The 25,882-nt window shown below is 40.8% G+C and overlaps 1 protein-coding gene across 2 annotated transcripts in view; it reads right to left on the bottom strand.

The window, feature by feature from the left end:
• The window catches only part of LOC110519362 (Fc receptor-like protein 5), a 149,300-nt gene that overhangs the window by 13,872 nt on the left and 109,546 nt on the right, over positions 1 to 25,882 (bottom strand). For both annotated transcript variants that reach the window (XM_090183255.1, XM_090183256.1), the window contains exons 4-6: positions 5,789 to 6,031; positions 5,154 to 5,486; positions 4,027 to 4,269 (exon numbers count right to left, since the gene is read on the bottom strand). In XM_090183255.1, the coding sequence (XP_090039381.1) occupies positions 4,027 to 4,269; positions 5,154 to 5,486; positions 5,789 to 6,031 (819 nt within the window). The remainder of the gene's footprint in view (positions 1 to 4,026; positions 4,270 to 5,153; positions 5,487 to 5,788; positions 6,032 to 25,882) is intronic.

Raw genomic sequence — 25,882 nt, 5'->3', positions numbered from 1 at the left:
CCATTATTAAAGTGGCTGGAGTTGAGTCAGTGTCAGTGTGTTGGCAGCAGCCACTCAGTGTTAGTGGTGGCTGTTTAACAGTCTGATGGCCTTGAGATAGAAGCTGTTTTTCAGTCTCTCGGTCCCAGCTTTGATGCACCTGTACTGACCTCGCCTTCTGGATGATAGCGGGGTGAACAGGCAGTGGCTTGGGTGGTTGATGTCCTTGATGATCTTTATGGCCTTCCTGTGACATCGGGTGGTGTAGGTGTCCTGGAGGGCAGGTAGTTTGCCCCCGGTGATGCGTTGTGCAGACCTCACTACCCTCTGGAGAGCCTTACGGTTGAGGGCGGTGCAGTTGCCATACCAGGCGGTGATACAGCCCGCCAGGATGCTCTCGATTGTGCATCTGTAGAAGTTTGTGAGTGCTTTTGGTGACAAGCCAAATTTCTTCAGCCTCCTGAGGTTGAAGAGGCGCTGCTGCGCCTTCTTCACGATGCTGTCTGTGTGAGTGGACCAATTCAGATTGTCTGTGATGTGTATCCCGAGGAACTTAAAACTTGCTACCCTCTCCACTACTGTTCCATCGATGTGGATAGGGGGGTGTTCCCTCTGCTGTTTCCTGAATTCCACAATCATCTCCTTAGTTTTGTTGACGTTGAGTGTGAGGTTATTTTCCTGACACCACACTCCGAGGGCCCTCACCTCCTCCCTGTAGGCCGTCTCGTCGTTGTTGGTAATCAAGCCTACCACTGTTGTGTCGTCCGCAAACTTGATGATTGAGTTGGAGGCGTGCGTGGCCACGCAGTCGTGGGTGAACAGGGAGTACAGGAGAGGGCTCAGAACGCACCCTTGTGGGGCCCCAGTGTTGAGGATCAGCGGGGAGGAGATGTTGTTGCCTACCCTCACCACCTGGGGGCGGCCCGTCAGGAAGTCCAGTACCCAGTTGCACAGGGCGGGGTCGAGACCCAGGGTCTCGAGCTTGATGACGAGCTTGGAGGGTACTATGGTGTTGAATGCCGAGCTGTAGTCGATGAACAGCATTCTCACATAGGTATTCCTCTTGTCCAGATGGGTTAGGGCAGTGTGCAGTGTGGTTGAGATTGCATCGTCTGTGGACCTATTTGGGCGGTAAGCAAATTGGAGTGGGTCTAGGGTGTCAGGTAGGGTGGAGGTGATATGGTCCTTGACTAGTCTCTCAAAGCACTTCATGATGACGGATGTGAGTGCTACGGGGCGGTAGTCGTTTAGCTCAGTTACCTTAGCTTTCTTGGGAACAGGAACAATGGTGGCCCTCTTGAAGCATGTGGGAACAGCAGACTGGTATAGGGATTGATTGAATATGTCCGTAAACACACCGGCCAGCTGGTCTGCGCATGCTCTGAGGGCGCGGCTGGGGATGCCGTCTGGGCCTGCAGCCTTGCGAGGGTTAACACGTTTAAATGTCTTACTCACCTCGGCTGCAGTGAAGGAGAGACCGCATGTTTTCGTTGCAGGCCGTGTCAGTGGCAATGTATTGTCCTCAAAGCGGGCAAAAAAGTTATTTAGTCTGCCTGGGAGCAGGACATCCTGGTCCGTGACTGGGCTGGATTTCTTCCTGTAGTCCGTGATTGACTGTAGACCCTGCCACATGCCTCTTGTGTCTGAGCCGTTGAATTGAGATTCTACTTTGTCTCTGTACTGGCGCTTAGCTTGTTTGATAGCCTTGCGGATGGAATAGCTGCACTGTTTGTATTCGGTCATGTTACCAGACACCTTGCCCTGATTAAAAGCAGTGGTTCGCGCTTTCAGTTTCACATGAATGCTGCCATCAATCCACGGTTTCTGGTTAGGGAATGTTTTAATCGTTGCTATGGGAACGACATCTTCAACCCACGTTCTAATGAACTCGCACACCGAATCAGCGTATTCGTCAATGTTGTTATCTGACGCAATACGAAACATCTCCCAGTCCACGTGATGGAAGCAGTCTTGGAGTGTGGAGTCAGCTTGGTCGGACCAGCGTTGGACAGACCTCAGCGTGGAAGCCTCTTGTTTTAGTTTCTGTCTGTAGGCAGGGATCAACAAAATGGAGTCGTGGTCAGCTTTTCCGAAAGGGGGGCGGGGCAGGGCCTTATATGCGTCGCGGAAGTTAGAGTAACAATGATCCAAGGTCTTTCCTCCCCTGGTTGCGCAATCGATATGCTGATAAAATTTGGGGAGTCTTGTTTTCAGATTAGCCTTGTTAAAATCCCCAGCTACAATGAATGCAGCCTCCGGATAAATCGTTTCCAGTTTGCAGAGAGTTAAATAAAGTTTGTTCAGAGCCATCGATGTGTCTGCTTGGGGGGGGATACATACGGCTGTGATTATAATCGAAGAGAATTCTCTTGGTAGATAATGCGGTCTACATTTGATTGTGAGGAATTCTAAATCAGGTGAACAGAAGGATTTGAGTTCCTGTATGTTTCTTTCATCACACCATGTCACGTTGGCCATGAGGCATACGCCCCCGCCCCTCTTCTTACCAGAAAGATGTTTGTTTCTGTCAGCGCGATGCGTGGAGAAACCAGTTGGCTGCACCGCTTCGGATAGAGTCTCTCCAGTGAGCCATGTTTCAGTGAAGCAAAGGACGTTACAGTCTCTGATGTCCCTCTGGAATGCTACCCTTGCTCGGATTTCATCAACCTTGTTGTCAAGAGACTGGACATTGGCAAGAAGAATGCTAGGGAGTGGTGCGCGCTGTGCCCGTCTCCGGAGTCTGACCAGAAGACCGCCTCGTTTCCCTCTCTTTCGGAGTCGTTTTTTTGGGTCGGCTAGCAGGCCGCAGATGGACGCCCAGGCAACGTTGCGCCGGAGGAGTCAGCCGGACAATTCCCTCGGGTAGACAACGTCGACAGTCCAACTGTGAAGGCCCGGTGGGGCTCCGCGTAGGCAGCAAACGGGTCCGGATAGGTGACTGCAGCCCAGGAGTGATTGATGGAACTCTTCAGCTGGCTAGCTCCGGAACAATTGATGTTAGCTCCGGAATCGACGAAAGCCGATAGTCACACGGATAGCAGCTAGCTAGCTGTGAGATCCAGGTATGGATGTCCAGAGCCAGCGGCCGAAATCCGGTATGTTCCGTTCCGAGCCGCGCTGCGCTGCACCGCGCCGTACAAAACTGGCGATAGATTCTCGAGCCAAAGGACAGCCGATGACCACAAACCGTGGTTAGCTGAGTACTAACGATTAGCCAGTAAATAAGCTAACTAGCTTCTGAACCAGCTTCAGAGTAGCTTCTGGACCAGCTTCTGGCTAGCTCCCGGCTAGCTTCTGGCTAATTTCTGGCTAGCCTCTCGGAGGATTACAGATCTGAGGTAAATAATACTTTTTTATATAAATATAAATTGGTGAAACGGATTGCAGGAGAGTGTTCTGAAGATGAGTTTTTGGAAAGGTTTTTGGAAAATTAAAAATGTATGTGAAAAAAAAAAAGTTGTAAATATATCTATATATTTATATACACGACAAGACGAGGACAAAAATAAGTCTGAACTGCTATGCCATCTTGGGAAGAAGATCTTCAATGAGACTGTAATGCAGGTTTCAGCATCTCTTAACAGTGTAAAGAAGAACCCCCCAGTTTATAATGCAGGTTTCAGCACCTCTTAACAGTGTAAAGAAGAACCACCCAGTTTATAATGCAGGTTTCAGCACCTCTTAACAGTGTAAAGAAGAACCACCCAGTTTATAATGCAGGTTTCAGCACCTCTTAACAGTGTAAAGAAGAACCACCCAGTTTATAATGCAGGTTTCAGCACCTCTTAACAGTGTAAAGAAGAACCACCCAGTTTATAATGAAGGTTTCAGCACCTCTTAACAGTGTAAAGAACCACCCAGTTTATAATGCAGGTTTCAGCATCTCTTAACAGTGTAAAGAAGAACCACCCAGTTTATAATGCAGGTTTCAGCACCTCTTAACAGTGTAAAGAAGAACCACCCAGTTTATAATGCAGGTTTCAGCACCTCTTAACAGTGTAAAGAAGAACCAGATAATCTGAATGTCAAGGTTTCTCATATTCTCACCTGTCACTGTCATCCAGCTCTCTGGTGATTCTCCTTCAGAGGTGTTACACTTGTAGAGTCCTTCATCTGACTTGGATACTGCAGGGATGGTCATCTCTCCTGTAGTCTCAGTCCTGATGAGGGATCCATCTTTGTAGAAATCAGCTGTGAGGTCAGAGGGAGTTCCCTGATATCTGCAGCGCAGAGTCACATAATCTCCCTCAGTCACAGGAAGGGCAGGGCTCTCCAGGATCACAGCTCCAGCTGTATATAATATATAAACATCATATATAAACAGGTCTCTCCAGGATCACAGCTCCAGCTGTATATAATATATAAACAGGTCTCTCCAGGATCACAGCTCCAGCTGTATATAATATATAAACATCATATATAAACAGGTCTCTCCAGGATCACAGCACCAGCTGTATATAATATATAAACAGGTCTCTCCAGGATCACAGCTCCAGCTGTATATAATATATAAACATCATATATAAACAGGTCTCTCCAGGATCACAGCTCCAGCTGTATATAATATATAAACAGGTCTCTCCAGGATCACAGCCCCATCTGTATATAATATATAAACATCATATATAAACAGGTCTCTCCAGGATCACAGCACCAGCTGTATATAATATATAAACATCATATATAAACAGGTCTCTCCAGGATCACAGCACCAGCTGTATATAATATATAAACAGGTCTCTCCAGGATCACAGCACCAGCTGTATATAATATATAAACATCATATATAAACAGGTCTCTCCAGGATCACAGCACCAGCTGTATATAATATATAAACATCATATATAAACAGGTCTCTCCAGGATCACAGCTCCATCTGTATGTAATATATAAACAGGTCTCTCCAGGATCACAGCACCAGCTGTATATAATATATAAACATCATATATAAACAGGTCTCTCCAGGATCACAGCACCAGCTGTATATAATATATAAACAGGTCTCTCCAGGATCACAGCTCCAGCTGTATATAATATATAAACAGGTCTCTCCAGGATCACAGCTCCAGCTGTATATAATATATAAACATCATATATAAACATAATATCATCTACCTGAAACCAGATGAACCACTAAATACTATAATGTTAGTAGATGGTGTTTGTGGACATACCAGATACTGTGATGTTGACAGCATTGCTGTGTTCTCCAGACCCAGACTCACACCAGTACTCTCCACTGTCTGATGGTTTTAGTGACACGATGCATGAAGACCCTTGTTGTTTTCCCCAGTCAATATTACACTCTGAAACATTCCCTCTCTCTGTGTTCCTCACCACTCTCCATCCAGCAGAGTTCCCCTGAACCTCACAGCTCAGAGAGACACGCTCAAATTCAAAGAACTGAGATCTGTCAGGACTGACACTCAGAGATACTGGAGGAGAGAGAGAGGCTGGAGGAGAGAGAGAGGCTGGAGGAGAGAGAGAAGCTGGAGGAGAGAGAGAGGCTGGAGGAGAGAGGGAGCGAGAGAGAGAGAGAGAGAGAGAGAGAGAGGAAGGTAGAGAGGAAGAAAGAGAGAGGAAGTTGGAAGGAGGAGAGAGAGAAAGAGATCATGAGAAGAAGAGCTCCGTTTAGCATAAAAATAAATGCTTTGTCATACCCGTGCTATACGTTTCTCATATACCATTGCTTCCAGCCAATCAGCATTCAGGGCTGGAACCACCCAGTTTATAATGCAGGTTTCAGCACCTCTTAACAGTGTAAAGAAGAACCAGAAGATCTGAATGTCAAGGTTTCTCATATTCTCACCTGTCACTGTCATCCAGCTCTCTGGTGATTCTCCTTCAGAGTTGGTACACTTGTAGAGTCCTTCATCTGACTCGGATACTGCAGGGATGGTCATCTCTCCTGTAGTCTCAGTCCTGATCAGGGATCCATCTTTGTAGAAATCAGCTGTGTGGTTAGAGAGAGTTCCCTGATATCTGCAGCGCAGAGTCACAGAAACTCCCTCAGTCACAGGAAGGGCAGGGCTCTCCAGGATCACAGCACCAGCTGTATATAATATATAAACATCATATATAAACAGGTCTCTACAGGATCACAGCTCCAGCTGTATATAATATATAAACAGGTCTCTCCAGGATCACAGCTCCAGCTGTATATAATATATAAACATCATATATAAACAGGGCTCTCCAGGATCACAGCTCCAGCTGTATATAATATATAAACATCATATATAAACAGGTCTCTCCAGGATCACAGCTCCAGCTGTATATAATATATAAACATCATATATAAACAGGTCTCTCCAGGATCACAGCTCCAGCTGTATATAATATATAAACATCATATATAAACAGGTCTCTCCAGGATCACAGCACCAGCTGTATATAATATATAAACATTATATATAAACAGGTCCCTCCAGGATCACAGCACCAGCTGTATATAATATATAAACAGGTCTCTCCAGGATCACAGCTCCAGCTGTATATAATATATAAACATCATATATAAACAGGTCTCTCCAGGATCACAGCTCCAGCTGTATTGTAACGGTTTTCTTCGTGAGAAGGAGAGTCGGACCAAAATGCAGCGTGTAGATTGCGATTCATGTTTAATGAAAAAACCACACTAAACACAAACACTACAAAAACAATAAACGTAACGAAAACCTAAACAGCCTATCTGGTGAAAACACATAGACAGGAACAATCACCCACAAACACACAGTGAAACCCAGGCTACCTAAATATGGTTCCCAATCAGAGACAATGACAAACACCTGCCTCTGACTGAGAACCATATCAGGCTGAACATAGAAATAGACAAACAAGACATGAAACATAGAATGCCCACTCAGATCACACCCTGACCAATCAAAACATAGAAAATACAAAGTAAACTATGGTCAGGGCGTGACAGTACCCCCCCCCCAAGGTGCGGACTCCGGCCGCAAAACCTGAACCTATAGGGGAGGGTCTGGGTGGGCATCTGTCCGCGGTGGCGGCTCTGGCGCTGGACGTGGACCCCACTCCATGACAGTTTTAATCCCCCTCCTAAACGTCCCTAAATAGGTTACCCACCACAATGATAACATGGGACAGAGGGACAGCTCGGGACAGAGGTAACTCGGGACAGATGGGTAGCTCAGCCCTGAGAGGAAGCTCAGCATTGAGAAGAAGCTCAGCACTGAGAAGAAGCTCAGGCAGGTGGTTAGATCCGGCAGATCCTGGCTGGCTGGCGGTTCTGGGAGAATCTGGACGACTGGCAGATCTGGGAGAATCTGGACGACTGGCAGATCTGGGAGAATCTGGTCGACTGGCAGATCTGGAAGAGTCTGGTCGACTGGCAGATCTGGAAGAGTCTGGTCGACTGGCAGATCTGGAAGAGTCTGGTCGACTGGCAGATCTGGAAGAGTCTGGTCGACTGGCAGATCTGGAAGAGTCTGGTCGACTGGCAGATCTGGAAGAGTCTGGTCGACTGGCAGATCTGGAAGAGTCTGGTCGACTGGCAGATCTGGAAGAGTCTGGACGACGGGCAGATCTGGAAGAGTCTGGACGACTGGCAGATCTGGAAGAGTCTGGACGACTGGCAGATCTGGAAGAGACTGGTCGACACAGACTGGCTGCTCTGGCTGCTCCATGCTGACTGACAGCTCTGGCTGCTCCATGCTGGCAGACTGCTCTGGCTGCTCCATGATGACTGGTAGCTCTGGCTGCTCCATGCTGACTGGCTGCTCCATGCTGACTGGCAGCTCTGGCTGCTCCATGCTGACTGGCTGCTCTGGCTGCTCCATGCTGACTGGCTGCTCCATGCTGACTGGCTGCTCCATGCTGACTGGCGGCCCTGGCTGCTCCATGCTGACTGGCGGCCCTGACTGCTCCATGCTGACTGGCGGCCCTGGCTGCTCCATGCTAACTGGCAGCTCTGGCGGCTCCTTGCAGACTGGCAGCTCTGGCGGCTCCTTGCAGACTGGCAGCTTTGGCGGCATCCTGCAGACTGGCAGCTCTGGCGGCTCCTTGCAGACTGGCAGCTCCATGCAGACTGGCAGCTCTATGCAGACTGGCAGCTCCTTGCAGACTGGCAGCTCCTTGCTAACTGGCAGCTCTAAGCTAACTGGCAGCTCTATGCTAACTGGCAGCTCTATGCTAACTGGCAGCTCTATGCTAACTGGCAGCTCTATGCTAACTGGCAGTTCTGAACAGGCGGGAGACTCCGGCAGCGCTGTAGAGAAGGCAGGCTCTAACAGCGCTAAACAGGCAGGAGACTCCGACAGCGCTGAAGAGAAGGGAGGCTCTGGCAGCGCTGGACAGGCGAGGCGCACTGTAGGCCTGATGCGTGGTGCTGGCACTGGTGGTACTGGGCCGAGGACACGCACAGGAAGCCTGGTGCGGGGAGCTGCTACCGGAGGGCTGGGGTGTGGAGGTGGTACTGGAAAAACCGGACCGTGCAGGCGCACTGGAGCTCTTGAGCACCGAGCCTGCCCAACCTTACCTGGTTGAATGCTCACGGTCGCCCTGCCAGTGCGGCGAGGTGGAATAGCCCGCACTGGACTATGCAGGCGAACCGGAGAAACCGAGCGCAAGGCTGGTGCCATGTAAACCGGCCCAAGGAGACGCACTGGGGACCAGCTGCGTAGAGCCGGCTTCATGGCATTAGGCTCGACGCTCAATCTAGCCCGGCAGACACGCGGAGCTGGAATATACCGCACCGGGCTATGCACCCGCACTGGAGACACCGTGCGCACCACTGCATAAGACGGTGCCTGTCCGGTCTCTCTAGCCCCCCGGTAAGCACAGGGAGTCTGCCCAGGTCTCCTACCTGGCGTAGCCATACTCCCTGTTAGCCCCCCCCCAAGAAATTTTTGGGGCTGCCTCTCAGGCTTCCATCCGCTACGTCGTGCTGCCTCCTCATATCTGCGCCTCTCAGCTTTCGCCGCCTCCAGTTCCTCCTTGGGGCGGCGATATTCTCCAGGCTGAGCCCAGGGTCCTTTACCGTCCAGTTCTTCCTCCCATGTCCATTTCTCCAGGTGGTGCAGCCTCTCCCACTGCAGCTGCTCCTGCTGCTTCTTCTCCTGCTGCACCTTTGGGCGGCTACACTCCCCTGGTTTAGCCCAGGGTCCTCTCCCGTCGAGGATTTCCTCCCATGTCCAGAAGTCCTTATTGCCCGTCTCCTCGCGCTGCTCCTGCCTGTTGACACGCTGCTTGGTCCGTTGGTGGTGGGTGATTCTGTAACGGTTTTCTTCGTGAGAAGGAGAGTCGGACCAAAATGCAGCGTGTAGATTGCGATTCATGTTTAATGAAAAAACCACACTAAACACAAACACTACAAAAACAATAAACGTAACGAAAACCTAAACAGCCTATCTGGTGAAAACACATAGACAGGAACAATCACCCACAAACACACAGTGAAACCCAGGCTACCTAAATATGGTTCCCAATCAGAGACAATGACGAACACCTGCCTCTGACTGAGAACCATATCAGGCTGAACATAGAAATAGACAAACAAGACATGAAACATAGAATGCCCACTCAGATCACACCCTGACCAATCAAAACATAGAAAATACAAAGTAAACTATGGTCAGGGCGTGACATGTATATAATATATAAACATCATATATAAACAGGTCTCTCCAGGATAACAGCTCCAGCTGTATATAATATATAAACATCATATATAAACAGGTCTCTCCAGGATCACAGCTCCATCTGTATATTATATATAAACAGGTCTCTCCTGGATCACAGCTCCAGCTGTATATAATATATAAACAGGTCTCTCCAGGATCACAGCTCCAGCTGTATATAATATATAAACAGGTCTCTCCAGGATCACAGCTCCAGCTGTATATAATATATAAACATCATATATAAACATAACATCAGCTATCTGAAACCAGATGAACCACTAAACACAACAATGTTAGTAGATGGTGTTTGTGGACATACCAGGTACTGTGATGTTGACAGAGTTGCTGTGTTCTCCAGATCCAGACTCACACCAGTACACTCCACTGTATGATTTTATTAGTGACACGTTGCATGAAGATCCTTCTGGTTTTCCCCATTTTCTTCCACAATCTGAACTCTCCCCAGAGACTGTGTATCTCTTCACTCTCCATCCAGCAGATTTCCCCTGAACCTCACAGCTCAGAGAGACAGACTCAAATTCAAAGAACTGAGATCTGTCAGGACTGACACTCAGAGAGGCTGGAAGAGAGAGATCAAAGAAAGAGAGGGAGAGAGAGAGAGAGTTTCGTTGTCTAAAGTAAATTATTAAATACTCTAACAGAGATACTGAAACACAGCAGAGAGGCTATTCTCTAGCTGTTTAACTTAGTGATGAAGGTAGGATACCTGCCACCCCAATATACAGAATAAGGACTGACATCTCTGTCAGTAATAACTAAGTTTAGGTAGTGTTAGTGTAGGGGTAGGTAGGTTTAGTGTAGGGTAGGTAGGTTTAGTGTAGGGTAGGTAGGGTTAGTGTAGGGTAGGTAGGGTTAGTGTAGGGGTAGGTAGGGTTAGTGTAGGGGTAGGTAGGGTTAGTGTAGGGTAGGTAGGGTTAGTGTAGGGTAGGTAGGGTTAGTGTAGGGTAGGTATTGTTAGTGTAGGGGTAGGTAGGGTTAGTGTAGGGTAGGTAGGGTTAGTTTAGGGTAGGTAGGGTTAGTGTGGGGTAGGTAGGGTTAGTGTGGGGTAGGTAGGGTTAGTGTGGGGTAGGTAGGGTTAGTGTGGGCTCTTTAAGGTTAGTTTGGGGTAGGTCGGGTTAGTGTGGGGTTGGTAGGGTTAGTGTGGGGTAGGTAAGGTTAGTGTGGGGTAGATAGGAGGTAGTTTAGGGTAGATATTATGGTATATGTGGTGTTCTCTGTAACTATTGGGACAATTTCCATTTCCACAGAGGGTTCTACCTGGAACCAAAAAGGGTTCTACCTGGAACCAAAAAGGGTTCTACCTGGAACCAAACCAGACAGACGAGAAACCTTTTGGACCGTTTTATATAAGTGTGCAGGACATCATAGAACAACATGGAGGGTCAGAGAAATGCTTGACTAGAGACTGAGCAGGACTTCCTTCTCCAAATATGACTCAGAGGAATTTATCTCTTGAAATATAATAAAGATGTAAAAATATATATCATTTTAAGCAAATCTTAATTAATTAAATCTGTTCGTTAAATCTGTTTGATGAAAATGTAGAGACAGATGATCTATCTGGTCTGTCATAATATAATAGAGACAGTAGATCTAGCTGGTCTGTCATAATATAATAGAGACAGTAGATCTAGCTTGTCTGTCATAATATAATAGAGCCAGTAGATCTAGCTGGTCTGTCATAATATAATAGAGACAGTAGATCTAGCTGGTCTGTCATAATATAATAGAGACAGTAGATCTAGCTGGTCTGTCATAATATAATAGAGACAGTATATTGAGCTGGTCTGTCATAATATAATAGAGACAGTAGATATATCTGGTCTGTCATAATATAATAGAGACAGTAGATCTAGCTGGTCTGTCATAATATAATAGAGACAGTATATTGAGCTGGTCTGTCATAATATAATAGAGACAGTAGATCTATCTGGTCTGTCATAATATAATAGAGACAGTAGATCTAGCTGGTCTGTCATAATATAATAGAGACAGATGATCTATCTGGTCTGTCATAATATAATAGAGACAGTACATCTAGCTGGTCTGTCAAATTTATAATAGAGACACAGTAGATCTAGCTGGTCTGTCATAATATAATAGAGACAGATGATCTATCTGGTCTGTCATGATATAATAGAGCCAGTAGATCTAGCTGGTCTGTCATAATATAATAGAGACAGTAGATCTAGCTGGTCTGTCATAATATAATAGAGACAGTAGATCTAGCTGGTCTGTCATAATATAATAGAGACAGTATATTGAGCTGGTCTGTCATAATATAATAGAGACAGTAGATCTATCTGGTCTGTCATAATATAATAGAGACAGTAGATCTAGCTGGTCTGTCATAATATAATAGAGACAGATGATCTATCTGGTCTGTCATAATATAATAGAGACAGTAGATCTACCTGGTCTGTCATAATATAATAGAGACACAGTAGATCTAGCTGGTCTGTCATAATATAATAGAGACAGATGATCTATCTGGTCTGTCATAATATAATAGAGCCAGTAGATCTAGCTGGTCTGTCATAATATAATAGAGACAGTAGATCTAGCTGGTCTGTCATAATATAATAGAGACAGTAGATCTAGCTGGTCTGTCATATTATAATAGAGACAGTAGATCTAGCTGGTCTGTCATAATATAATAGAGACAGTAGATCTAGCTGGTCTGTCATAATATAATGGAGACAGTAGATCTAGCTGGTCTGTCATAATATAATAGAGACAGTAGATCTAGCTGGTCTGTCATAATATAATAGAGACAGTAGACCTAGCTGGTCTGTCATAATATAATAGAGACAGTAGATCTAGATGGTCTGTCATAATATAATAGAGACAGTAGGTCTAGCTGGTCTGTCATAATATAATAGAGACAGTAGATCTAGCTGGTCTGTCATAATATAATAGAGACAGTAGATCTAGCTGGTCTGTCATAATATAATAGAGACAGTAGATCTAGCTGGTCTGTCATAATATAATAGAGACAGTAGATCTGGCTGGTCTGTCATAATATAATAGAGACAGTAGATCTAGCTGGTCTGTCATAATATAATAGAGACAGTAGATCTAGCTGGTCTGTCATATTATAATAGAGACAGTAGGTCTAGCTGGTCTGTCATAATATAATAGAGACAGTAGATCTAGCTGGTCTGTCATAATATAATAGAGACAGTAGATCTAGCTGGTCTGTCATAATATAATAGAGACAGTAGATCTAGCTGGTCTGTCATAATATAATAGAGACAGTAGATCTAGCTGGTCTGTCATAATATAATAGAGACAGTAGATCTAGATGGTCTGTCATAATATAATAGAGACAGTAGGTCTAGCTGGTCTGTCATAATATAATAGAGACAGTAGATCTAGCTGGACTGTCATAATATAATAGAGACAGTAGATCTAGCTGGTCTGTCATAATATAATAGAGACAGTAGATCTAGCTGCTCTGTCATAATATAATAGAGACAGTAGATCTAGCTGGTCTGTCATAATATAATGGAGACAGTAGATCTAGCTGGTCTGTCATAATATAATAGAGACAGTAGATCTAGCTGGTCTGTCATAATATAATAGAGACAGTAGGTCTAGCTGGTCTGTCATAATATAATAGAGACAGTAGATCTAGCTGGTCTGGCATAATATAATAGAGACAGTAGATCTAGCTGGTCTGTCATAATATAATAGAGACAGTAGATCTAGCTGGTCTGTCATAATATAATAGAGACAGTAGGTCTAGCTGGTCTGTCATAATATAATAGAGACAGTAGATCTAGCTGGTCTGTCATAATATAATAGAGACAGTAGATCTACCTGGTCTATCATAATATAATAGAGACAGTAGATCTACCTGGTCTATCATAATATAATAGAGACAGTAGATATAGCTGGTCTGTCATAATATAATAGAGACAGTAGATCTAGCTGGTCTGTCATAATATAATAGAGACAGTAGATCTACCTGGTCTATCATAATATAATAGAGACAGTAGGTCTAGCTGGTCTGTCATAATATAATAGAGACAGTAGATCTAGCTGGTCTGTCATAATATAATAGAGACAGTAGATCTACATGGTCTATCATAATATAATAGAGACAGTAGATCTACCTGGTCTATCATAATATAATAGAGACAGTAGATATAGCTGGTCTGTCATAATATAATAGAGACAGTAGATCTAGCTGGTCTGTCATAATATAATAGAGACAGTAGATCTAGCTGGTCTGTCATAATATAACAGAGACAGTAGATCTAGCTTGTCTGTCATAATATAATAGAGCCAGTAGATCTAGCTGGTCTGTCATAATATAATAGAGACAGTAGATCTAGCTGGTCTGTCATAATATAATAGAGACAGTAGATCTAGCTGGTCTGTCATAATATAATAGAGACAGTATATTGAGCTGGTCTGTCATAATATAATAGAGACAGTAGATATATCTGGTCTGTCATAATATAATAGAGACAGTAGATCTAGCTGGTCTGTCATAATATAATAGAGACAGTATATTGAGCTGGTCTGTCATAATATAATAGAGACAGTAGATCTATCTGGTCTGTCATAATATAATAGAGACAGTAGATCTAGCTGGTCTGTCATAATATAATAGAGACAGATGATCTATCTGGTCTGTCTTAATATAATAGAGACAGTACATCTAGCTGGTCTGTCAAATTTATAATAGAGACACAGTAGATCTAGCTGGTCTGTCATAATATAATAGAGACAGATGATCTATCTGGTCTGTCATGATATAATAGAGCCAGTAGATCTAGCTGGTCTGTCATAATATAATAGAGACAGTAGATCTAGCTGGTCTGTCATAATATAATAGAGACAGTAGATCTAGCTGGTCTGTCATAATATAATAGAGACAGTATATTGAGCTGGTCTGTCATAATATAATAGAGACAGTAGATCTAGCTGGTCTGGCATAATATAATAGAGATAGTAGATCTAGCTGGTCTGTCATAATATAATAGAGACAGTAGATCTAGCTGGTCTGTCATAATATAATAGAGACAGTAGGTCTAGCTGGTCTGTCATAATATAATAGAGACAGTAGATCTAGCTGGTCTGTCATAATATAATAGAGACAGTAGATCTACCTGGTCTATCATAATATAATAGAGACAGTAGATCTACCTGGTCTATCATAATATAATAGAGACAGTAGATATAGCTGGTCTGTCATAATATAATAGAGACAGTAGATCTAGCTGGTCTGTCATAATATAATAGAGACAGTAGATCTACCTGGTCTATCATAATATAATAGAGACAGTAGGTCTAGCTGGTCTGTCATAATATAATAGAGACAGTAGATCTAGCTGGTCTGTCATAATATAATAGAGACAGTAGATCTACATGGTCTATCATAATATAATAGAGACAGTAGATCTACCTGGTCTATCATAATATAATAGAGACAGTAGATATAGCTGGTCTGTCATAATATAATAGAGACAGTAGATCTAGCTGGTCTGTCATAATATAATAGAGACAGTAGATCTAGCTGGTCTGTCATAATATAATAGAGACAGTAGATCTAGCTTGTCTGTCATAATATAATAGAGCCAGTAGATCTAGCTGGTCTGTCATAATATAATAGAGACAGTAGATCTAGCTGGTCTGGCATAATATAATAGAGACAGTAGATCTAGCTGGTCTGTCATAATATAATAGAGACAGTATATTGAGCTGGTCTGTCATAATATAATAGAGACAGTAGATATATCTGGTCTGTCATAATATAATAGAGACAGTAGATCTAGCTGGTCTGTCATAATATAATAGAGACAGTATATTGAGCTGGTCTGTCATAATATAATAGAGACAGTAGATCTATCTGGTCTGTCATAATATAATAGAGACAGTAGATCTAGCTGGTCTGTCATAATATAATAGAGACAGATGATCTATCTGGTCTGTCATAATATAATAGAGACAGTACATCTAGCTGGTCTGTCAAATTTATAATAGAGACACAGTAGATCTAGCTGGTCTGTCATAATATAATAGAGACAGATGATCTATCTGGTCTGTCATGATATAATAGAGCCAGTAGATCTAGCTGGTCTGTCATAATATAATAGAGACAGTAGATCTAGCTGGTCTGTCATAATATAATAGAGACAGTAGATCTAGCTGGTCTGTCATAATATAATAGAGACAGTATATTGAGCTGGTCTGTCATAATATAATAGAGACAGTAGATCTATCTGGTCTGTCATAATATAATAGAGACAGTAGATCTAGCTGGTCTGTCATAATATAATAGAGACAGATGATCTATCTGGTCTGTCATAATATAATAGAGACAGTAGATCTACCTGGTCTGTCATAATATAATAGAGACACAGTAGATCTAGCTGGTCTGTCATAATATAATAGAGACAGATGATCTATCTGGTCTGTCATAATATAATAGAGCCAGTAGATCTAGCTGGTCTGTCATAATATAATAGAGACAGTAGATCTAGCTGGTCTGTCATAATATAATAGAGACAGTAGATCTAGCTGGTCTGTCATATTATAATAGAGACAGTAGATCTAGCTGGTCTGTCATAATATAATAGAGACAGTAGATCTAGCTGGTCTGTCATAATATAATGGAGACAGTAGATCTAGCTGGTCTGTCATAATATAATAGAGACAGTAGATCTAGCTGGTCTGTCATAATATAATAGAGACAGTAGACCTAGCTGGTCTGTCATAATATAATAGAGACAGTAGATCTAGATGGTCTGTCATAATATAATAGAGACAGTAGGTCTAGCTGGTCTGTCATAATATAATAGAGACAGTAGATCTAGCTGGTCTGTCATAATATAATAGAGACAGTAGATCTAGCTGGTCTGTCATAATATAATAGAGACAGTAGATCTAGCTGGTCTGTCATAATATAATAGATACAGTAGATCTGGCTGGTCTGTCATAATATAATAGAGACAGTAGATCTAGCTGGTCTGTCATAATATAATAGAGACAGTAGATCTAGCTGGTCTGTCATATTATAATAGAGACAGTAGGTCTAGCTGGTCTGTCATAATATAATAGAGACAGTAGATCTAGCTGGTCTGTCATAATATAATAGAGACAGTAGATCTACCTGGTCTGTCATAATATAATAGAGACAGTAGATCTAGCTGGTCTGTCATAATATAATAGAGACAGTAGATCTAGCTGGTCTGTCATAATATAATAGAGACAGTAGATCTAGATGGTCTGTCATAATATAATAGAGACAGTAGGTCTAGCTGGTCTGTCATAATATAATAGAGACAGTAGATCTAGCTGGACTGTCATAATATAATAGAGACAGTAGATCTAGCTGGTCTGTCATAATATAATAGAGACAGTAGATCTAGCTGCTCTGTCATAATATAATAGAGACAGTAGATCTAGCTGGTCTGTCATAATATAATGGAGACAGTAGATCTAGCTGGTCTGTCATAATATAATAGAGACAGTAGATCTAGCTGGTCTGTCATAATATAATAGAGACAGTAGGTCTAGCTGGTCTGTCATAATATAATAGAGACAGTAGATCTAGCTGGTCTGGCATAATATAATAGAGACAGTAGATCTAGCTGGTCTGTCATAATATAATAGAGACAGTAGATCTAGCTGGTCTGTCATAATATAATAGAGACAGTAGGTCTAGCTGGTCTGTCATAATATAATAGAGACAGTAGGTCTAGCTGGTCTGTCATAATATAATAGAGACAGTAGATCTAGCTGGTCTGTCATAATATAATAGAGACAGTAGATCTACCTGGTCTATCATAATATAATAGAGACAGTAGATCTACCTGGTCTATCATAATATAATAGAGACAGTAGATATAGCTGGTCTGTCATAATATAATAGAGACAGTAGATCTAGCTGGTCTGTCATAATATAATAGAGACAGTAGATCTACCTGGTCTATCATAATATAATAGAGACAGTAGGTCTAGCTGGTCTGTCATAATATAATAGAGACAGTAGATCTAGCTGGTCTGTCATAATATAATAGAGACAGTAGATCTACATGGTCTATCATAATATAATAGAGACAGTAGATCTACCTGGTCTATCATAATATAATAGAGACAGTAGATATAGCTGGTCTGTCATAATATAATAGAGACAGTAGATCTAGCTGGTCTGTCATAATATAATAGAGACAGTAGATCTAGCTGGTCTGTCATAATATAATAGAGACAGTAGATCTAGCTTGTCTGTCATAATATAATAGAGCCAGTAGATCTAGCTGGTCTGTCATAATATAATAGAGACAGTAGATCTAGCTGGTCTGTCATAATATAATAGAGACAGTAGATCTAGCTGGTCTGTCATAATATAATAGAGACAGTATATTGAGCTGGTCTGTCATAATATAATAGAGACAGTAGATATATCTGGTCTGTCATAATATAATAGAGACAGTAGATCTAGCTGGTCTGTCATAATATAATAGAGACAGTATATTGAGCTGGTCTGTCATAATATAATAGAGACAGTAGATCTATCTGGTCTGTCATAATATAATAGAGACAGTAGATCTAGCTGGTCTGTCATAATATAATAGAGACAGATGATCTATCTGGTCTGTCATAATATAATAGAGACAGTACATCTAGCTGGTCTGTCAAATTTATAATAGAGACACAGTAGATCTAGCTGGTCTGTAATAATATAATAGAGACAGATGATCTATCTGGTCTGTCATGATATAATAGAGCCAGTAGATCTAGCTGGTCTGTCATAATATAATAGAGACAGTAGATCTAGCTGGTCTGTCATAATATAATAGAGACAGTAGATCTAGCTGGTCTGTCATAATATAATAGAGACAGTATATTGAGCTGGTCTGTCATAATATAATAGAGACAGTAGATCTATCTGGTCTGTCATAATATAATAGAGACAGTAGATCTAGCTGGTCTGTCATAATATAATAGAGACAGATGATCTATCTGGTCTGTCATAATATAATAGAGACAGTAGATCTACCTGGTCTGTCATAATATAATAGAGACACAGTAGATCTAGCTGGTCTGTCATAATATAATAGAGACAGTAGATCTAGCTGGTCTGTCATAATATAATAGAGACAGTAGATCTAGCTGGTCTGTCATAATATAATAGAGACAGTAGATCTAGCTGGTCTGTCATAATATAATAGAGACAGTAGATCTAGCTGGTCTGTCATAATATAATAGAGACAGTAGATCTAGCTGGTCTGTCATAATATAATAGAGACAGTAGATCTAGCTGGTCTGTCATAATATAATAGAGACAGTAGATCTAGCTGGTCTGTCATAATATAATAGAGACAGTAGATCTACCTGTTCTGTCATAATATAATAGAGACAGACGGTCTAGCTGGTCTGTCATAATATAATAGAGACAGTAGATCTACCTGGTCTGTCATAATATAATAGAGACAGTAGATCTAGCTGGTCTGTCATAATATAATAGAGACAGTAGATCTAGCTGGTCTGTCATAATATAATAGAGACAGTAGATCAGCTGGTCTGTCATAATATAATAGAGACAGTAGATCTAGCTGGTCTGTCATAATATAATAGAGACAGTAGATCTAGCTGGTCTGTCATAATATAATAGAGACAGTAGATCTAGCTGGTCTGTCATAATATAATAGAGACAGTAGATCTAGCTGGTCTGTCATAATATAATAGAGACAGTAGATCTAGCTGGTCTGTCATAATATAATAGAGACAGTAGATCTAGCTGGTCTGTCATAATATAATAGAGACAGTAGATCTAGCTGGTCTGTCATAATATAATAGAGACAGTAGATCTACCTGTTCTGTCATAATATAATAGAGACAGACGGTCTAGCTGGTCTGTCATAATATAATAGAGACAGTAGATCTACCTGGTCTGTCATAATATAATAGAGACAGTAGATCTAGCTGGTCTGTCATAATATAATAGAGACAGTAGATCTAGCTGGTCTGTCATAATATAATAGAGACAGTAGATCAGCTGGTCTGTCATAATATAATAGAGACAGTAGATCTACCTGGTCTGTCATAATATAATAGAGACAGACGATCTAGCTGGTCTGTCATAATATAATAGAGACAGTAGATCTAGCTGGTCTGTCATAATATAATAGAGACAGTAGTTCTACCTGGTCTGTCATAATATAATAGAGACAGTAGATCTAGCTGGTCTGTCATAATATAATAGAGACAGTAGATCAGCTGGTCTGTCATAATATAATAGAGACAGTAGATCTACCTGGTCTGTCATAATATAATAGAGACAGTAGATCTAGCTGGTCTGTCATAATATAATAGAGACAGACGGTCTAGCTGGTCTGTCATAATATAATAGAGACAGTAGATCTATCTGGTCTGTCATAATATAATAGAGACAGTAGATCTAGCTGGTCTGTCATAATATAATAGAGACAGTAGATCTACCTGGTCTGTCATAATATAATAGAGACACAGTAGATCTAGCTGGTCTGTCATAATATAATAGAGACAGTAGATCTAGCTGGTCTGTCATAATATAATAGAGACAGTAGATCTAGCTGGTCTGTCATAATATAATAGAGACAGTAGATCTAGCTGGTCTGTCATAATATAATAGAGACAGTAGGTCTAGCTGGTCTGTCATAATATAATAGAGACAGTAGATCTAGCTGGTATGTCATAATATAATAGAGACAGTAGATCTAGCTGGTCTGTCATAATATAATAGAGACAGTAGATCTAGCTGGTCTGTCATAATATAATAGAGACAGTAGATCTAGCTGGTCTGTCATAATATAATAGAGACAGTAGATCTAGCTGGTCTGTCATAATATAATAGAGACAGTAGATCTAGCTGGTCTGTCATAATATAATAGAGACAGTAGATCTAGCTGGTCTGTCATAATATAATAGAGACAGTAGATCTAGCTGGTCTGTCATAATATAATAGAGACAGTAGATCTACCTGTTCTGTCATAATATAATAGAGACAGACGGTCTAGCTGGTCTGTCATAATATAATAGAGACAGTAGATCTACCTGGTCTGTCATAATATAATAGAGACAGTAGATCTAGCTGGTCTGTCATAATATAATAGAGACAGTAGATCTAGCTGGTCTGTCATAATATAATAGAGACAGTAGATCAGCTGGTCTGTCATAATATAATAGAGACAGTAGATCTACCTGGTCTGTCATAATATAATAGAGACAGACGATCTAGCTGGTCTGTCATAATATAATAGAGACAGTAGATCTAGCTGGTCTGTCATAATATAATAGAGACAGTAGTTCTACCTGGTCTGTCATAATATAATAGAGACAGTAGATCTAGCTGGTCTGTCATAATATAATAGAGACAGTAGATCAGCTGGTCTGTCATAATATAATAGAGACAGTAGATCTACCTGGTCTGTCATAATATAATAGAGACAGTAGATCTAGCTGGTCTGTCATAATATAATAGAGACAGACGGTCTAGCTGGTCTGTCATAATATAATAGAGACAGTAGATCTAACTGGTCTCTCATAATATAATAGAGACAGTAGATCTAGCTGGTCTGTCATAATATAATAGAGACAGTAGATCTAGCTGGTCTGTCATAATATAATAGAGACAGTAGATCTAGCTGGTCTGTCATAATATAATAGAGACAGTAGATCTACCTGTTCTGTCATAATATAATAGAGACAGACGGTCTAGCTGGTCTGTCATAATATAATAGAGACAGTAGATCTACCTGGTCTGTCATAATATAATAGAGACAGTAGATCTAGCTGGTCTGTCATAATATAATAGAGACAGTAGATCTAGCTGGTCTGTCATAATATAATAGAGACAGTAGATCAGCTGGTCTGTCATAATATAATAGAGACAGTAGATCTACCTGGTCTGTCATAATATAATAGATACAGACGATCTAGCTGGTCTGTCATAATATAATAGAGACAGTAGATCTAGCTGGTCTGTCATAATACAATAGAGACAGTAGTTCTACCTGGTCTGTCATAATATAATAGAGACAGTAGATCTAGCTGGTCTGTCATAATATAATAGAGACAGTAGATCAGCTGGTCTGTCATAATATAATAGAGACAGTAGATCTACCTGGTCTGTCATAATATAATAGAGACAGTAGATCTAGCTGGTCTGTCATAATATAATAGAGACAGACGGTCTAGCTGGTCTGTCATAATATAATAGAGACAGTAGATCTAGCTTGTCTCTCATAATATAATAGAGACAGTAGATCTAGCTGGTCTCTCATAATATAATAGAGACAGTAGATCTAGCTGGTCTCTCATAATATAATAGAGACAGTAGATCTAGCTGGTCTCTCATAATATAATAGAGACAGTAGGTCTAGCTGGTCTCTCATAATATAATAGAGACAGTAGATCTAGCTGGTCTGTCATAATACAATAGAGACAGTAGGTCTAGCTGGTCTCTCATAATATAATAGAGACAGTAGATCTAGCTGGTCTGTCATAATATAATAGAGACAGTAGGTCTAGCTGGTCTCTCATAATATAATAGAGACAGTAGATCTAGCTGGTCTGTCATAATATAATAGAGACAGTAGGTCTAGCTGGTCTCTCATAATATAATAGAGACAGTAGATCTAGCTGGTCTGTCATAATATAATAGAGACAGTAGATCTAGCTGGTCTGTCATAATATAATAGAGACAGTAGATCTAGCTGGTCTGTCATAATATAATAGAGACAGTAGATCTAGCTGGTCTGTCATAATATAATAGAGACAGTAGATCTAGCTGGTCTGTCATAATATAATAGAGACAGTAGTTCTACCTGGTCTGTCATAATATAATAGAGACAGTAGATCTAGCTGGTCTGTCATAATATAATAGAGACAGTAGATCAGCTGGTCTGTCATAATATAATAGAGACAGTAGATCTACCTGGTCTGTCATAATATAATAGAGACAGTAGATATAGCTGGTCTGTCATAATATAATAGAGACAGACGGTCTAGCTGGTCTGTCATAATATAATAGAGACAGTAGATCTAACTGGTCTCTCATAATATAATAGAGACAGTAGATCTAGCTGGTCTCTCATAATATAATAGAGACAGTAGATCTAGCTGGTCTGTCATAATATAATAGAGACAGTAGATCTAGCTGGTCTCTCATAATATAATAGAGACAGTAGATCTAGCTGGTCTGTCATAATATAATAGAGACAGTAGGTCTAGCTGGTCTCTCATAATATAATAGAGACAGTAGATCTAGCTGGTCTCTCATAATATAATAGAGACAGTAGATCTAGCTGGTCTGTCATAATATAATAGAGACAGTAGATATAGCTGGTCTGTCATAATATAATAGAGACAGTAGATCTAGCTGGTCTGTCATAACATATTAGAGACAGTAGATCTAGCTGGTCTGTCATAATATAATAGAGACAGTAGATCTAGCTGGTCTGTCATAATATAATAGAGACAGATGATCTAGCTGGTCTGTCATAATATAATAGAGACAGTAGGTCTAGCTGGTCTGTCATAATATAATAGAGACAGTAGGTCTAGCTGGTCTGTAATAATATAATAGAGACAGTAGATCTAGCTGGTCTGTCATAATATAATAGAGACAGTAGATCTAGCTGGTCTGTCATAATATAATAGAGACAGTAGATCTAGCTGGTCTGTCATAATATAATAGAGACAGTAGATCTAGCTGGTCTGTCATAATATAATAGAGACAGTAGATCTAGCTGGTCTGTCATAATATAATAGAGACAGTAGATCTAGCTGGTCTGTCATAATATAATAGAGACAGTAGATCTAGCTGGTCTGTCATAATATAATAGAGACAGTAGATCTAGCTGGTCTGTCATAATATAATAGAGACAGTAGATCTAGCTGGTCTGTCATAATATAATAGAGACAGTAGATCTAGCTGGTCTGTCATAACATAATAGAGACAGTAGGTCTAGCTGGTCTGTCATAATATAATAGAGACAGTAGATCTAGCTGGTCTGTCATAATATAATAGAGACAGAGACAGATGATCTAGCTGGTCTGTCATAATATAATAGAGACAGTAGGTCTAGCTGGTCTGTCATAATATAATAGAGACAGTAGGTCTAGCTGGTCTGTAATAATATAATAGAGACAGTAGATCTAGCTGGTCTGTCATAATATAATAGAGACAGTAGATCTAGCTGGTCTGTCATAATATAATAGAGACAGTAGGTCTAGCTGGTCTGTCATAATATAATAGAGACAGTAGATCTAGCTGGTCTGTCATAATATAATAGAGACAGTAGGTCTAGCTGGTCTGTCATAATATAATAGAGACAGTAGATCTAGCTGGTCTGTCATAACATATTAGAGACAGTAGATCTAGCTGGTCTGTCATAATATAATAGAGACAGTAGATCTAGCTGGTCTGTCATAATATAATAGAGACAGTAGGTCTAGCTGGTCTGTCATAATATAATAGAGACAGTAGGTCTAGCTGGTCTGTAATAATATAATAGAGACAGTAGATCTAGCTGGTCTGTCATAATATAATAGAGACAGTAGATCTAGCTGGTCTGTCATAATATAATAGAGACAGTAGGTCTAGCTGGTCTGTCATAATATAATAGAGACAGTAGATCTAGCTGGTCTGTCATAATATAATAGAGACAGTAGATCTAGCTGGTCTGTCATAATATAATAGAGACAGTAGATCTAGCTGGTCTGTCATAATATAATAGAGACAGTAGATCTAGCTGGTCTGTCATAATATAATAGAGACAGTAGATCTAGCTGGTCTGTCATAATATAATAGAGACAGTAGATCTAGCTGGTCTGTCATAATATAATAGAGACAGTAGATCTAGCTGGTCTGTCATAATATAATAGAGACAGTAGATCTACCTGTTCTGTCATAATATAATAGAGACAGACGGTCTAGCTGGTCTGTCATAATATAATAGAGACAGTAGATCTACCTGGTCTGTCATAATAGAATAGAGACAGTAGATCTAGCTGGTCTGTCATAATATAATAGAGACAGTAGATCTAGCTGGTCTGTCATAATATAATAGAGACAGTAGATCTAGCTGGTCTGTCATAATATAATAGAGACAGTAGATCTAGCTGGTCTGTCATAATATAATAGAGACAGTAGATCTACCTGTTCTGTCATAATATAATAGAGACAGACGGTCTAGCTGGTCTGTCATAATATAATAGAGACAGTAGATCTACCTGGTCTGTCATAATATAATAGAGACAGTAGATCTAGCTGGTCTGTCATAATATAATAGAGACAGTAGATCTAGCTGGTCTGTCATAATATAATAGAGACAGTAGATCAGCTGGTCTGTCATAATATAATAGAGACAGTAGATCTACCTGGTCTGTCATAATATAATAGAGACAGACGATCTAGCTGGTCTGTCATAATATAATAGAGACAGTAGATCTAGCTGGTCTGTCATAATACAATAGAGACAGTAGTTCTACCTGGTCTGTCATAATATAATAGAGACAGTAGATCTAGCTGGTCTGTCATAATATAATAGAGACAGTAGATCAGCTGGTCTGTCATAATATAATAGAGACAGTAGATCTACCTGGTCTGTCATAATATAATAGAGACAGTAGATCTAGCTGGTCTGTCATAATATAATAGAGACAGACGGTCTAGCTGGTCTGCCATAATATAATAGAGACAGTAGATCTAGCTGGTCTCTCATAATATAATAGAGACAGTAGATCTAGCTGGTCTCTCATAATATAATAGAGACAGTAGATCTAGCTGGTCTCTCATAATATAATAGAGACAGTAGATCTAGCTGGTCTCTCATAATATAATAGAGACAGTAGATCTAGCTGGTCTCTCATAATATAATAGAGACAGTAGATCTAGCTGGTCTGTCATAATATAATAGAGACAGTAGGTCTAGCTGGTCTGTCATAATATAATAGAGACAGTAGATCTAGCTGGTCTGTCATAATATAATAGAGACAGTAGGTCTAGCTGGTCTGTCATAATATAATAGAGACAGTAGATCTAGCTGGTCTGTCATAACATATTAGAGACAGTAGATCTAGCTGGTCTGTCATAATATAATAGAGACAGTAGATCTAGCTGGTCTGTCATAATATAATAGAGACAGTAGGTCTAGCTGGTCTGTCATAATATAATAGAGACAGTAGGTCTAGCTGGTCTGTAATAATATAATAGAGACAGTAGATCTAGCTGGTCTGTC

The sequence above is a fragment of the Oncorhynchus mykiss genome, chromosome 9 (assembly GCF_057628025.1).
Source record: "Oncorhynchus mykiss isolate SJ-2025 chromosome 9, ASM5762802v1, whole genome shotgun sequence".
NCBI lineage: Eukaryota > Metazoa > Chordata > Actinopteri > Salmoniformes > Salmonidae > Oncorhynchus > Oncorhynchus mykiss.
The sequence above is the reverse complement of the archived record's forward strand: the minus strand, read 5'-3'. Positions and strand labels throughout refer to the sequence as shown.